General features: G+C 39.4%; 1 protein-coding gene across 11 annotated transcripts in view; it reads left to right on the forward strand.

The window, feature by feature from the left end:
• mast4 (microtubule associated serine/threonine kinase family member 4) overlaps positions 1-15,233 on the forward strand; it is a 172,802-nt gene that overhangs the window by 112,318 nt on the left and 45,251 nt on the right. For 2 of the 11 annotated variants that reach the window (XM_028463625.1, XM_028463626.1), the window contains exons 1-2: positions 6,707-6,991; positions 9,394-9,474. The exons of 6 other annotated variants lie outside the window; for them this stretch is intronic. In XM_028463625.1, coding sequence (XP_028319426.1) covers positions 6,945-6,991; positions 9,394-9,474 — 128 coding nt within the window. In that variant the 5' untranslated portion in view covers positions 6,707-6,944. Of the gene's footprint in view, positions 1-6,706; positions 6,992-9,393; positions 9,475-14,102; positions 14,550-15,233 lie in introns of those variants that run through there. 3 more of the 11 variants (XM_028463629.1, XM_028463623.1, XM_028463624.1) reach the window with 3 other exon arrangements.

Here is a 15,233-nt window from a genome sequence, read left to right on the forward strand (position 1 = left end):
GACTCTGAGGGGAAAACCTAAGCACAGCTGTTACTGCTTGTTTCTGCGTTCCTGATTACTTCACCCAAATACAAGCATCCTCAGTGGGTCATCGCTCTTCTATTCTGCTTTCACACACAAATACAATCCAGCCGAGGAGTGCATGGAGCTATTCATGGTAATTGGTGTAATGGACACTTGTAGATGTGATCCATGTTTAGGGCAGAAAATGGACAAAAATTAGGAAATGAACTTCCTGTAATGGAAATAGCCATATTTTTATTAATTTTTCTGTAGTGTTTTATTTTTAAAAAAATCAAGCAGAAATTGCAACGTCGGACTGAATATTCTCACATTTGTGTTTTGACACCATATCACCCATTTAAATAATTTTATTTCTATAAATAGGTGGGCAAAAACCACAGAAATCTGAAATATGACACAATATGACTGCATTCACCTCCTGAAAAGGAAATAGCAATAAAGTAAAGTAAACCTGCAGGTTTTGGGACCGTGACACCAAGAGTGGGGAAAATATTGATTCATGACAATATTAAAAAAAATAGATATTTCTCTCTAGGATCATATGTATATGTCATCATAGGTTAACGTTTATATTTTCATGTACATTTGAGTAAATGTCAGACTGACTGACCTTTGATAGGCTTTGTTTTTGGGTTCTCGGCATGAGAAACACTTTATTAACTGTTTCAGTGCCAGCCATTTTCAAAATTTCTACCCCCTCAGTGCCAGCCGTTTTAGAGCATGTTGACTAATTTTTAAAGACCCACAGAATATTTTGTCCTATGACAATATGAAATCTGAAAAATTAGACTTTCTACTTTCATCAGAAAAAATAATTTTGTTTCTAGCTTGTTTCGTTCTTCTGTAATCAGCAGTTGAATTGAGGCAAGATTCAGAACAAATCACCAATTTGTGACAAAAAACTGAATTAAAAACTGCTTTTTCTGAAAAAATCTGTCGATGACTTTGTAGCAATTTATTTTTTTTGCTTTAGGGGCACCTCAACATTGGTTTACTTCTATAAAACTACAAAAACAACACTGATAGGGCTTTTGATGGCAACATTATTATTATTTTGATATCTAGTTCAGAATTGAATGGATTTCTTACTGTATTTTAGCCTTCCTCCAAGTCTCCCCCCCTTCATTCTCCACACACACAACTTCCTCCTCCTCCCAGACATGATGAGTGTCAGGGCTTGCCCCATTTTTTTGATCGTTTTATCTCACCATTGCGACACTCTCAATAGTCCACTTAGGTCCACACAGGCTCTGGTCTAGTGTGTGCTGCTGTGAACTTCAGCATCAACTCTCGTAGCGCCATTTTCTGTCTCGTAAACTCATTTCCTCTCCCTCTGAGCTCTGCCCATCACGGGTGATCTCTCATCCAAAGGTGCGCTGCTGCCACCTACATGGCACCAGTTGGTCACTACATCATTGTACAAGTTAGATATTCACCAGAGAGCTTCGTCACACTGTCTCCTAGCAACCCCAGCCGAAAAACACAATTCACGTCTATAGACGTGAATGGCACTCCACGTTACTGAATCAATTCCCGTCTATAGTTGTGAATGGCACTCAGTGAGTTCATAAAGAAATGGTTAGTGTGTAATTTTGTTGTTTTTTTAAGATTTCAAGAAGAGTAGTCCAAATTATTAAAATGTTTGGAAACCACTTACTACCCTTAGATCAGGTACGATCCTCTGTCCTGAATAATTGAGCCAAGAATTCTATGTTAAGGTTTCATTTATTCAAACAACTTTTTTCAGGAGATTTACTTTGATCCCACCAAGGAGATCAAAGTAAATTTCCTGAAAAAAGTGGTTTGAATGAATTAAACCATAACGTATTATTCAAAAAGAAAAGAAAATTAACTTTCTGGAATCAAGAAGAATTTTAATGCAAAGTTCCACCAATGGTGTTAAAAACAGTTTGTGTGAACGTTTTTAGTTCCAGGTCTACTCTCTTCTAGGGCTGGGCTTTTTGAACTTTTACGATCCTTTCAACGTCTTTCAAGGACCTTGAATCAATTGAACACAATTTACTGCCATTTGTACTCCTTAATATCATAGGAATGATTTATTGTTTGAACCATTCAACATCAATATTTACAACATCTTGGGAGTAGAAATGAATTTAAATAGTACCTGTACTAGTCTTCTATATAACATAAAATGTATGTGTTTAGTGTCACCAATAAACCAAATATGTAGACATTTATTATTTATTTTATTTTATTTTTTTCACGATTTTATATTCATTAAGACATCCATCGCACTTCACGTAGGGCTGGGCCATATGGACCAAAATTCATTCATATTTTTTTTCAAAATGGCAATATACAATATAAATCTCAATAATGTTAATCCAAATGAATTTTGGCCAGAAAGACAAATCAGGGTTAAAATTTCTGATGCAAAATGCCACACAGACACATTTATTAACAAACAGCTGCAATATGAAAATATGTGCCACTTTTGGCTTTTTCTCCTGTAAGAGGCAGCATGTGTGAGTGAGCAAGTCTTTAGTGTGGATGTTTAGGGAAAGGTCTGGGTTATGACGCACTCAGAAATCCATCCAACGGCTGTTTTTCATGCTGTTCTGAGAAGTAGTGAAAGCAGCGACTCGTAAAACAAGTATTTTAAAACAAAATATGCTATGAAAATATATATATCGATATAGGCGATATTGTAATTTTCTATATCGCCAAAATCGAAAATTTGATATATCACCCAGCCCTACTTCACAGTGACATAGTTATACACTTTGGTCATGATACAACATAAATAATAGTGGTTTTTATTATTATTATTTCATAGACCCACAAGCTACGGCTCCTCGGACCCCAGTTTGAGAACCGCTGCTCTATGGAAGTGTGACTAATGAAGTAATGAAGGCTTCTGTTTTCACGTCACCTCTGATTAAACTACACACTCACATGGTTCACTTTATAAGTGAACTGTTATTATTGAGTTCTTACGCACGGACGGTAATAGAAACAGTGTAAAACGTGTTAATATAGTTGGTGATAATTATGTGCAATCACAGGCTATCGCTGTGAGTGTGAGGCTCAGTGTTGCTTCAGATCCCACAGCACACAGGGAGCTTTTCCAGTGACAGAGAGCCACCTACTGCACATGGAACGCCATTAACAGAAGGCCTGACACACACACGTTTCCCACTCACTTCCCCTTCACATGGATTTATGATTGTAATTCATTTTGTGGAGCCCAGCAGTGACGGACGCACCATTTCACAGGCTTATCAGAACTTGTTTTCAATGTGATTCATTGTAGATGAGACATGGCGAGAAGCTATTTATAGACCAAACTTAATAGCTGGAAGTCTTCAGCCAGAGCCAGTTGAACGATGGCCTGACATGGACTCGTTTCATTTGTTGGCCATTATGTCAGATCCTGATCTGGTTTCTCGGCGTCAGCACATGCACACGTCCTGTTGCGCTTTGATTCGAGGGGATGTTGTGAAACCTGTGATCCTGTGGGCTTTGAAAGAAGAACCTGTTGACGCAGATTTAGTTACATTCAGTTTAGCATGTGTTGTCTGGCTCATTAGCTGCAGATGAAGTTTTGGACGGCCATTTATGGAGTGATATTCCTGAATGGCAACAGCTCGGAAAATCAACTGCAGCAAAGACTCATCAACTCATCTACTCATCTTTTTTAACCACTTCTCCTTCTGGGGGTCACGTGACACTTATGACCCTTGCACAGATCATATCGGATGTAACACGAGGATCACACAAACTGGTCCCAACTCCACCACAGACACACATGATCACACACAGATCATTGGCCACGTTTACATGAGAGCTTTAATTCCCCTTTAATTCAGAACAAAAGTGAAATCCACTTTAAACTGACCTTGTAAACACCTAATTCCGAATGAAAATATCCATTCTGAATTAAGTGGCTGGTTTATTCTGATTTTTATTTTGAATGGAATAATTCCTCGATCTTGTAAATGTTTAATTCCACTTTAAATTAATTCCGGTTGTTCTGCATATGCTCGTCCTGTCGCAAAGAATTATTTACTTTAGAATAGTTATTTCCAAATTAAAAACCATCATGTAACTGTGGCCAACGTAGAAAACAGATGAGTCAGAATTCTCACAAAAAGGGTTAATCAAGTGAGCTACAATAATGTAGCAAACGTCGCTACCCGTGTTTTATGTGCGAAGGCGTGTTTTAGGCTTTGTCTAAGAACTTCAGCAAACAGAATATCTCATGTCTTTGGCCCGTCCGTCACTTTAAATTAGCTTTCATTCTATTAAAGGGTTTCTCCACTGTTTAAGGGAGAGTAAAGGTCCCTTTGGAGAGCGCTTCCTCTCTGCTTCATTGTCTACTATGAAACCGCAGAGGTGGAATTGTTGCTCCCTTTGGTCACAGATTTTTTTCTTTGGGGTCACAACTGTTTTTATCCTCTTTTGGTAAACAAACAATGTTTACATCTGCATCTTTAACTTTTTCTGTTTCTTTAGAGCAACCAAAAGCAGCACAAATTGGCATTGTGACCGAAAAAAACTGATTCAATGATCTAAAAAGCAGGCTGAAGGCTTTACTCCCAATAAAAAACAATGGGAGTGGGGCTGTGTGACATGATTTCAAGATGGTGGAACGCAGGCTCTAAAACTGTAAAGTAATTTTTAAAAGGCAATAAAATGAATATGGTGAATAATAATGTTTTTTGTTATGCATAGGTCTTTTAATAAGTACATTTCAAAGATTTTTGGCCAAAACAGTGCTGGATCCCTTTAACGGTACAGTCAACATGATATCGGCCAACTTAAGTTTAGCTTAGAGGGCTAGATTTTTTTAAGATAAGATGGTACTTTATTGGTTTCATATTGAGGAAATGTTTGTCACAGCAGAATATATATATATATATATGTGTGTGTGTACATATGCGTATATATATATATAAAGGAATAGTTTTTTCATGATTTAGTTCAGGTGATTCAAGTCGATTCAGAGTTGAGTGACATTTGAGAGGTGACATCCTCTCATTGGTCAAAGCCACTCAACTTTGAGTTGACTCATATCACCTGAACTAAATCAAGAAAGCACCCTGGTTCTCAAAATAGGGTCATCTGCTTTTGCAAAAAAACTCCTTATATATAAACACAACACAACACAACACAACACAACACAACACAACACAACACAACACAACACAACACAACACAACACAACACAACACAACACAACACAACACAACACAACACAACGTTCAGCTGTAAACCAGTCAAGCATTTCCATCTCTGCTAAATCTGTCCCAATCGATTGTTTTTTCAACTGCAGGAGACATAGGCTGTGTTTGAAATGGCATACTCTGTACTATGCACTACAAACTAAATGAGCATTACTGTCTACTATATACTATAAGTAATGGTTAGGATGATTAGGATGATGACTGTTCCCACTGAAGGATACTTTCAAATTTCCCAAGATGCATTTTGGCAAAAACCTGATGCACACTGAGGCTAACTATCTCTGTTAATTCTCCACCTTTTAAAGTTCTGAAAGCATTTTAAGCGAGAAAGTGACCAAGTGCAATATCATGTGGTCATTTGATCCATAAAAAAAAGATTTTTGGACACCCTCTATTGTGCTACTGACAAAACTTCAGGTTAACTTCAAAACAAGAGCACTATTATTTAAAAAACTAATGGAAGACTAGACAAGAAGAGATGCTTTTGTTTTGAAAAGGGGATGTTCGATATTTAGCTTGAAGCTGGTTCCAGGACAATTCTGCTCGCAATGCATCATGGGGCGGTTTAGTATGACTGGTGTGCACACCGTGCATACTTCGAGAATGTCCCGGTATAGTACACATCCTGGTATTTCTCACCTACTCGATCTTTCCATACTCACTACATACTCATTTTGACGTCAGACTTGCTATGATTAGCATGTTAGTATGACATTTCAAACACAGCCATTTCAAAAGGTTTCAGTTACTGCCAGAAGATGTAGACATGCTAATATTCTTGAAAAAAAATATTATTATTATGCATTTTTTTAAGAATGTCAAGTCATGATGTCATAATTTTGGTTTTATTTGGAGACTGGCATGAATTCAGTCTCTGTTTTTGCGTTCGATTTGCAGAGTTGCTCGTTGGAAAAACTGCTCTTATTTATGTTATTGTTTATTTTATATTTTATATTCACTTTGATTGAAAAGGTCGTAATCAGACTACGTATGTATGTCTAGAGTTAGTCAAATAAAAGCATAGTTGTTTTTTTTAAAGTGCCTTAAAGAATTTTGTCCCATACTATTATTGTGTGTTGTATCGTCTTGTGAACTTTGTATATCGTCCCATCCCTAACTATATGTGTTCTGTCGCCTGAAAGGTTGGGCACCTTGTTTGTTTGTTTTGGTTTGCTGTTTCTATGGCGATCAGTTTGTGGTGCAGTATGCTTTTTTTTTTTTTAAAAGGATGACATCATCCTTTTGCCCGAGGTGACTCTACATCGCAGAGTGCGCACCTCCTGTTTGCAGGGTGACTGCACGCTGCACGTGTGCGTCTGATCTAATTGCGATCGTCACCAGTCGGCTGCTGGTGTGACTGGTCGTCACATTAGCAAGCGGAGTGGGGGGGCAACTTGAGCAAACGTGTTTGAGGGAGCAGGGGGCGTGTATTAGGGGAGGGGAATAGAGGTATTGTCCTTCCTCCTTGCCCTCCGCAGGCGCCTGTGGATCCCAATTGACAGCCTGAAGGTGGAAGGACCAAAACAAGTGCCGTAGCCCTCTCTTCCTGCCACCACCCCTCCTCCCCCACAGAGAGGGGAGAGCAGAGACTGAGCCGTGTCGCTGCACTGTGTTGGCCGGGTTTGTCTCTTTGTCAGTGCATGAGGGGGGGGGGCAGCAGGCAGCGTGTGCGCGTATCATGACCACAATAGAGCAAAGGAGCACAGTTGAGCCATGAAAGCCCAGCGGGAGAGGCTGAGGATCCCTGGGCTGACGCTAGAGTGAGTATTCTCCTCCATTCTCCTCTCAGGATGGCAGCTCCTCTGCAGTGTGGTGCCTCCATCCGTCTCCGTGTCATGTTGTTGCTGCTTCTCAGCATTAGCATTAGCAGCAGCTGCAGAAGCATCTGCAGCAGGAGGTCTCATGCCAGATCTTTTCCCAGCTCGGAATCAGAAGCTCTCTTAGTGATGGGTGGACAGATAAGGTGTCACTGCTGCAGCATGCGTTTAAATGCTTTGATTGTCACACTCCTCTCACACACACACACACACACCTATCAGGCAAGACGTGGCTCGTGATCAATAAGGTGGGAATCTGGGATGCCAGCTTTCCCCCTTTTTTCTTTACAGCCGCTGTCATGATGCATTTTGTATTTGGGTCAGCGAGGCATTTGCTGTGGTTTCCTCCACTGGAGGATTTGAGTCTGCAGTAATTGGGCAGATCATTAACTGGGTTGCATTTGCTTTAAATCCTTTGCAAGAAATGGAGAAAAAAAAAGAAAACCTTTCATTAAGCTTATTTTCTTACCCCTCATTTACACAAACTCTGTTATTGTAGCCAGTGCTCATTAAAAAGGGATCTGTGGAGTCCTGATCTTGCCCTGAAATGACTTTAAACTGTATCCTTAAGATACTGTTTTAACTTGGTAGCGTCTGCAAACATCACCCTTAAACCCTAAACCCATAAGAATTAAACAGTTACATCTTTATTATTTTTTTCTTATTTTAATGCAACAAATCTGTTAAAGTGGGTCACTGATTTCTGGTTTCATACTTTAAATGAGCAAAAGCTACTCTAATAGTACAATCATGTTCTAATGTGCATACTTTACAGAAGGCATTAGCCTCCACCTTTATATAATGCAGCTCTATTAAATTCAGATATATTCTATAACAATGTATCGTGGTAAAACTGCTAAAATAGATTTAAAAAAGAAAGAAATATATATATATATGAAAAATGATAAACTCCAGTGAAGCTGAATGTGTCAAATTTCAATAACAAAATGTGTTCATATGTAATAACTGCGGGTTTTTGTCACCCAGTGATTGTATCTCTCACATTGAACCATCAACAGATGTCATCTAAGGTCCCAGATTGGACAAAGAGAAAAAAAGGGTCCCCAATGTGAAGCCCAATGATGGATTTGAGATAATGAATGAATTCATAATGATGATGAGGTTTCTAACGCAAGTCTAATTTTTTATTGAAATAAATTAACTTTTTTTTGTTTAAAAAATGTATTTGCTTCTTTGTGGCCCTTGTTTAGAAAGAAAAGGCAAAATATAAATATTCTGTATTTTATTTTGTTTTTAATTAGATCATAATAAATGTTGAAATCCTTTATTGTAATTTGATTAAAATTGAAAATGCAAACAATGCTGGTAGTGCGTTTTTTTGCTTTTTTTTTTTTTTAAGACTTTTTTTTAATGGAGCCTAAAAACAAGAAAACATAATTATTATAGATTTTTTTAAAAAAGCTTTTTAAGACTAAAATTGTTTAGCAAATAACAAACCAAATAGTTCTTTTCATACTCAAATTTGAGAGGCTCACCGGTAGCGTAACATTCAAACACTAAAAAACATATTTCTGTTCAGGAATGCACGTAAATTGCTATAATTTGACATGTTAATCAATAAATAATAATGTGCTTTAATATTTTTTCAGTTGTTTGTAAGTCAATAAATTTGAAAATGAAAGGATAACAATAATAATGATATTTTAGCACTATTAATATTATTTTTATTAAGGTGCTTCTACATATTGGTGAATTAACCATTGCAGAAACATAAAATGTGATTTTGGTAATTACCAATGCTGTTAATTTAGGACAGCTGTGGCATAATCCTTACTTAATAAAATAGTTAAGCACTGTATACATGTTTTAAACTGTGGAAAGTAATCCATTCACACAGAGGGAGAACATGCAAAACCTGTGCCACCAAAGTACAAAGCCATCATCAAGCAGCTGTGCTAATGTCAGACGACCCTAATACAATCTATAACTTTAGCCATTGACATTTAGATGCTCAGTTAAACATTGCTCTGAATTGTAATTAAATATCTGGATGGTCATAGGTAAGCTTGATGATCTTCCAAAGGTCACTGCAGTAAAACTTCCTGACCTCTGTTTGACCTCTACATGCTGCAGTGTAGAGTTCAATAGAAGAGCGTGATGTCATAAAGCACAATATCTAACAGTGGTTGCCGTGGTTATTCCGTCCCCACTGTGGGCTTTGGGGAGTATTTTAAAGTACAGTTCAGGGTCAAATTAACACTGCAGAGCCACGCAGATGCCTCAGAATGCTGCTTGTGTGTTTGTGTGTGTGAAAGAGCTGTATTTTCAGGGTTTTCTGTCCCAGTGTGAAGACAAATATTCACGACACTCCATTTAACTTGCAGCTTAACTCCTCGAAGCTTGAGTCCAACTCCCACTAGTCCATGCAGCCCGTGCAGCCCGCTGCACGCTTTCCATTTCTGGAGGTAAGCATGAGCTCTTCTCTCATGGCTGCTTTGTGTGCGTCGCTGACCTGTTGGACAAATGCATGTTTCATACCGTGATCACAGTGTTTAAAGGTGTGTGCCCTCCCTGGACAAAAAAAAAAAACTCATCTGCCATTGAAGTGACCTTGAAAGAACACATGGTTATATAACGTAGATGGTGTCACCCCTTCCCCCATCCTGTCCCGCTCTGTTCAGGGGTTTATGCTCCTCTTTCATGTGCTAAGCAGGATTTGTGGTATTTGCGATACATCAAAGTAAGGAATCGTCTGAATCCGTCTGAATCCTGGCAGGATTCTCACAGCACAGGGCGGTAATGGTTTTCCATCAGGGCTCAGTTTGTTGGTTACAGTCAGTGTCTGAGCGTCCTCAGCTTCAGATCGATTGTATCAGATCTATTGATGTTCGCATCTTGAAACGTACTGAATACAAGATCTATGCCCAACAAAATGCGTTATTTTGCACCATATTCATTTTATTAACTGTTAAAAGTGGGACCACTTAAAGGGCCCATGTTACGCTAAATGAACTTTTCTGTGCTTTAAACATGATAAAAGTGCTATTTGGGCTTCATACACATGCCCAAAGTGTTTCCCTCAATCATTAGTTAGAGTGTGATTTGCTCCTTTCTTGCTACAGGGTGAGCCCAAACACCTCGCTCCAATTTGATGATGCGTTCCCACTTTGATGACGAATTTGACGCGGCACTGAGCTGGAGAAGCCGCGCCTCCAGGAAGCTCTCTGCCATGATTGTAATGTAAACAGACACGCCCACGAAGGTGAGCATATCAGCCAGGTGCTATGTATATATTTTCATCAGTTTATGTATGTACCGGTGAACGCCCCGCCCCCACGCTCTGTCTCGTGTTTATAAAGCAGCATGAGCTCGGCTACGGAGTGGGTGGGAGGAGGGTGGGCCGTCCTCTGTCCCTACGTCATTGTGTGGGGAGGAGGAAGTCAGTGTCCCATCTATAGACACACCCACTCATGAATATGCATAAGTAGGCCGCATATCAGCCTGTTTGTGTAGAGTTGCTCAGTGACTCAGAGAATAAACCTCAAATACTATGTTTTTGGGGTTCTTAGAACAAATGGAGATTGGTGAAAAATAGCAGGATATGGGACCTTTAACAGTTTTCGAGCCCATGTTCCGCTATTTTGAAACCAAGTGAATGAAGATGTCACTTTCCCCCACTGACTGTAAACATCCCATTGATTTCTATGGAGTGAAGCATGCAGCCTGCTTTTTAGGTCATTTAGCAGCTTTTTTGTACCAAATGCCAACGTGTGCTGCTTTTGGTACCACTAAAAAAACAGGAAAAGTTAAAGATGGCGATGTAAGGGTCTTTTGATTCGCGTTGGAAAGGCACTGTTTAAGGGAGGAGAGTAAAGGCTTTGATGTCTCCTTATGAGTTATTTTTGGGCGTGGCCAACTTGGCATTTCTGTCAGGCTGGCCACGCCCCCAGTCACCTGATGGTTTCTTTATTGAAGTGTTTTTACTTCATTCTTATGGTGATTTCCCATAAATCCATAACATGGTTATTTTTAGCTGTTTTAAGCAGGGGAAGACCGTCTTATCGCTAGATTTCCTAGCAAGACTTTTCCCACCAGACAAATTGCCTATAATTAGGGATGTCCTGATACAACTTTTTTACTTCCGATACGATACCAATATTGCCACCTTGCGTATTGTCCGATATCAATACGATATGATATCATCACGAATCAAACATACGTTTATTACTTATTATTGTAGTGTGGAATGTTAGAAAGGCTTGATCAAGTGATGTTACTCAAACAGAGAACAATAGTCAGCAGTTCAAGTTCACTTCAGTTATTTTTTACTGTCAGTATATGGTGGGAACCACTGAGGGCGGGGCCAAAAACAACAAAAACTTATCGGAGCGCTTATATTGGAGATTTTAGATGCAGTCCGATAAAATCCGATATTTGTTTTCTGGCTGATATCGGATCGGGACATCCCTACCTATAATTGCTTCATATTGTTTAAAAAAATGCATGTGAGGGTATATTAAGCGTCATATTGCAATTTCAGCTTGGTTTTGTTATAAATAAAAACAATAACAATATTGTCATTTCAGTTCCAGTAAGTGAATTCTGTAATCTCCGTCCGCTATCTCCGATCAAATGAATTAGAGGCCCCTTGAAAAGTGTTTTGTTGTGGTATTAAGTACAGTTTGAGAATCACTGCTTAACAGATACATATCTGTAATTTTAGTTTGGAAAAAAGAACAACACATACGTGCCAAAATATTCAGCACATACAATAGATATTAAAAGGCTTTTCAAACTGAGTTGGAACTGCACAGTAACCTTAACTAGCTCACTGAAGCACGTTTTTTTTTCACATGAATTAAGTTTAATTGGCAAAAAATATAAAATTATGGATTTTTTTACTATCATGGTCAAATATATTATGTGTATCAATAGGTCTTGATGAGTTCTACTGATAAAACGATAAGTAGGACGAGGGTAACCCAGATTTGACGCGTAACGTCGGCACAAACGTGGCCCTCCGCTGTCACGCTGCCCTCTGCCAGTTTGACTTTGAACCGTGCAAACGGTCATGTCTTATGTGGAGCAAAGAAACAGAGCAGCGCCATAATTAGAGCGACGGCTGTCACAGCAGGGCGGTCTGTTGGGAGAGGGACCGGGACCGTCAGAGGAAGCAGCAGAGGATTACACAAGGACGTTTGCTGTGCAGTGTGCACTACTAACGTTTCTGCTCGGGTCTCTCTGAGAAGAACCTGACGGATCATCAGGCTGCTGGTCTTTCTCAGACAGTATTTGAACCACCTATTTAGTGTCTTTTTAAACCTATACCAAACAAATACACTCCACAAACTCACAATAGACTAACAGTTATAGAAAAGTGTCCTCCTTTGATTTTTTTTTTTCTCTAAATGTATTAATATTTTTACCACCACTTTTTGTATTGGATGATCTTAATAAGATGAACTGTGAGGACTTACACCCTCAGCTTTCTGCAGGGAGTTTGCATGTTCTCCCTGCATTAGCGTTTTCTATCTAATCGAGTTCCCAGATGAAACCTGTCCTCCGCCTCCGCCCACACACACACACACACACACACACACACACACACACACACACACACACACACACACACACACACACACACTACATGTACGATAGGGGTTGGACTAGTTTGATCTCAAGTGGGCCAGACCAGAAATATCCCAAAACACATCCACCTATAAATGAGTGTTTATTTCCCTTTAATAGTTCTTTAGGTTGGGAAAAGTTCATTTTTAGCCCAGGTTCAGTGTTTTCCCTGCAGTTTATCACTTCCCCAAAATAATCCCAAGAGTCGAATTGGATGCTTTGCCAGTCCGCAGGTCTTGAGTTTGACACGCCTAAAGTGAGGTATACCAGGTGAACTACAGCCTGGAGCGACTGTGTGCACCTGAGCTTCATGAGTGTTTTTAATTGGTACTTATTTAATTGTTTTCACGTTATTTTATTTTTTATAATTCTATTTAATTCAATTATTATTAGTATTTATTAGTATTATATTTGATTCTATTTTCATTCAATTGATTTTATCCTCACTTCTTTACTTGTTTTTAGACTTAGATGCATTGAAATATCCTCTCTCATACCAGGTAATGCCGTGTTTCCCAACCTTATTTGGGTCGTGAGTGACCCCACTTTAATATTGTAAATTTATGGTGACCCCAGAGACTTTTTTTTTAACTTTCTTTCTACAATTATTTTACAAAGTGAAAGTATAGAATACAGTTTGAGACGATGTGGTGTTTTAATTTGAAAAAGAATAATAATTGAAAAAATAAGTTAATCAGGTTTTCTTTTTCTTTTTATTATCAATTACTAGACTTTCCAGGCGACCCCAAGGTTGAAAAACACTGATATATTGATTATTGTCTAACATGCAAACCGTATAGGTGTGAGACTGCAACGCCAGCCTTTGCTCCCCTGCTCTTTCTAAAGGCCTTTCTGTATCTTTGCCCGAGTTTGAGTCTTAGGCAGACGTGTGAGTTTTGAAGCTGCGATGTGAAAGTGACGCACACACCTCCCACTGTAGGACACAGCAGCCAACGTCTGTGCGTAAATCCCACCTGTGTGTGCTAACCTGAAGGCTGCAGGGAACGTTTGATCATTGATTGGTTTTAATGTTCGGAGGTGATGTCATGGTGCTGATGTGATCAGCTGACTATCAGCGCTCACACTGAAGTCCGAAGTTTAATTTGTCACTGAGCTGACAGAAAGGTGTGTGTGTGTGTGTGTGTGTGTGTGTGTGTGTGTGTGTGGGGGGGGGGGGGGGCTGATCTGTGTTGAGCTGCTTATCTGTTTTATAAAGTCGCACTGAAAGAGGGTCAAAGGTCAAACAGTTGAGGTGATTCCTGGTTAGGACAACAAAGGAAGGACTTAACGCAGCGTCTGAAAGAGCGTCCGTTTCAAACGTGCTTAAAGCTTTATTTCAGTGACCCGCTGCACTTTTGGAGGGGGGGGGTAGTGTGTGTGAGATCTGGGAGCAGCAGCAGCAGCAGTATCTGCCGATGATGCAGCGCCGTCTGTCTCACACCCCCCTGCTCAGGATGGGAAGTGGTAGCTGCCTGTTACATGATACTAAGCATGTTGAGCGAGGGGAGCGTGGCCACTGTGTGCAGTCGCACTGAGACGGGAAAACAAAAAGTCAGCTGATGCGAGGTGTCCTATTCTCAACAAAGCCGGATCACACACTCTGGACTTGTTTTATTGTCTGAGGACGGAGGAGGAGGACGTGTCCTCCAAGTGCTGATGCTTTAATGCCACAGCTGGCTGCAGATGTGCCCACGCAGCGCAGGTTTGAACCCCAGGAGAGTGCGGGAAGTGAACTCCTAAACTCGGACAGGCATCGCTCCTCGTCGTCGTCATTGGGTCATCACAAGCCGCTCTTCCACCTGCCCCTGTGGCAGGATGTGGACTCGGGGTCGGACCCCAGTCTGTGGATGGTGCTGTCCAACTTTAACAAGCCACATTTCTTCAACGGCTCTCGACTACGCCGCTCCAAGAGGTAGAAACTTCTTCTGACCAGTATCAGTGGATTGTTTACCTCTGTGTTTGCTGAGTCAGCATTTAAAGCACTGTGATATGGTTTCAGTTTTTGTGTTTTTGATTCTCCGCTGATTTGAACTGTTGAACTTTGGTATAAAGGTGTTGCCATGTTGTATTAGTGTAGGTTTGTGCTCACTTTTATTGTTGTTAGAATTATATTTTCTCAATGAACCCCTGGGGTTCGATTGAACCCAGATTAATAACTGCTCTGTAATCTACTCTTTTACTTTTATAGATAGATCGATAGATAAATATTTTTTATTTGTTCCTGGCTGTCTTCAAACATATACAATATAATACAAAGAATAAACATTCATTTTAACAACCAAAAATGGATTAAGCTGAAGCAGTAACTGCTTATCGGAGCCCCTCCTCAAACAGAATGATATAAAAAAAACACAATAGAAACAACTCAATAACAGCGTAATTTATCAGTTTATCAACTTATGTTTCAATAGGTGTTTTAAATAATTTTTCAACTTAGACAGTTAACTCATGGACTTAGTGTAACCTCAAGATTAATGTTCTTTTAGCATTTGTTCTTAATTTACTTTATTCAAAAATATAAACCCCTCTTAAATCATGCATTCCTTCTCTTTGTTTAATAAGTGATATAATACCTAAAAGAAGGCTTTTATTTCTT

Source organism: Gouania willdenowi, chromosome 12 (assembly GCF_900634775.1).
Source record: "Gouania willdenowi chromosome 12, fGouWil2.1, whole genome shotgun sequence".
NCBI classification, from domain to species: Eukaryota; Metazoa; Chordata; class Actinopteri; order Blenniiformes; family Gobiesocidae; genus Gouania; species Gouania willdenowi.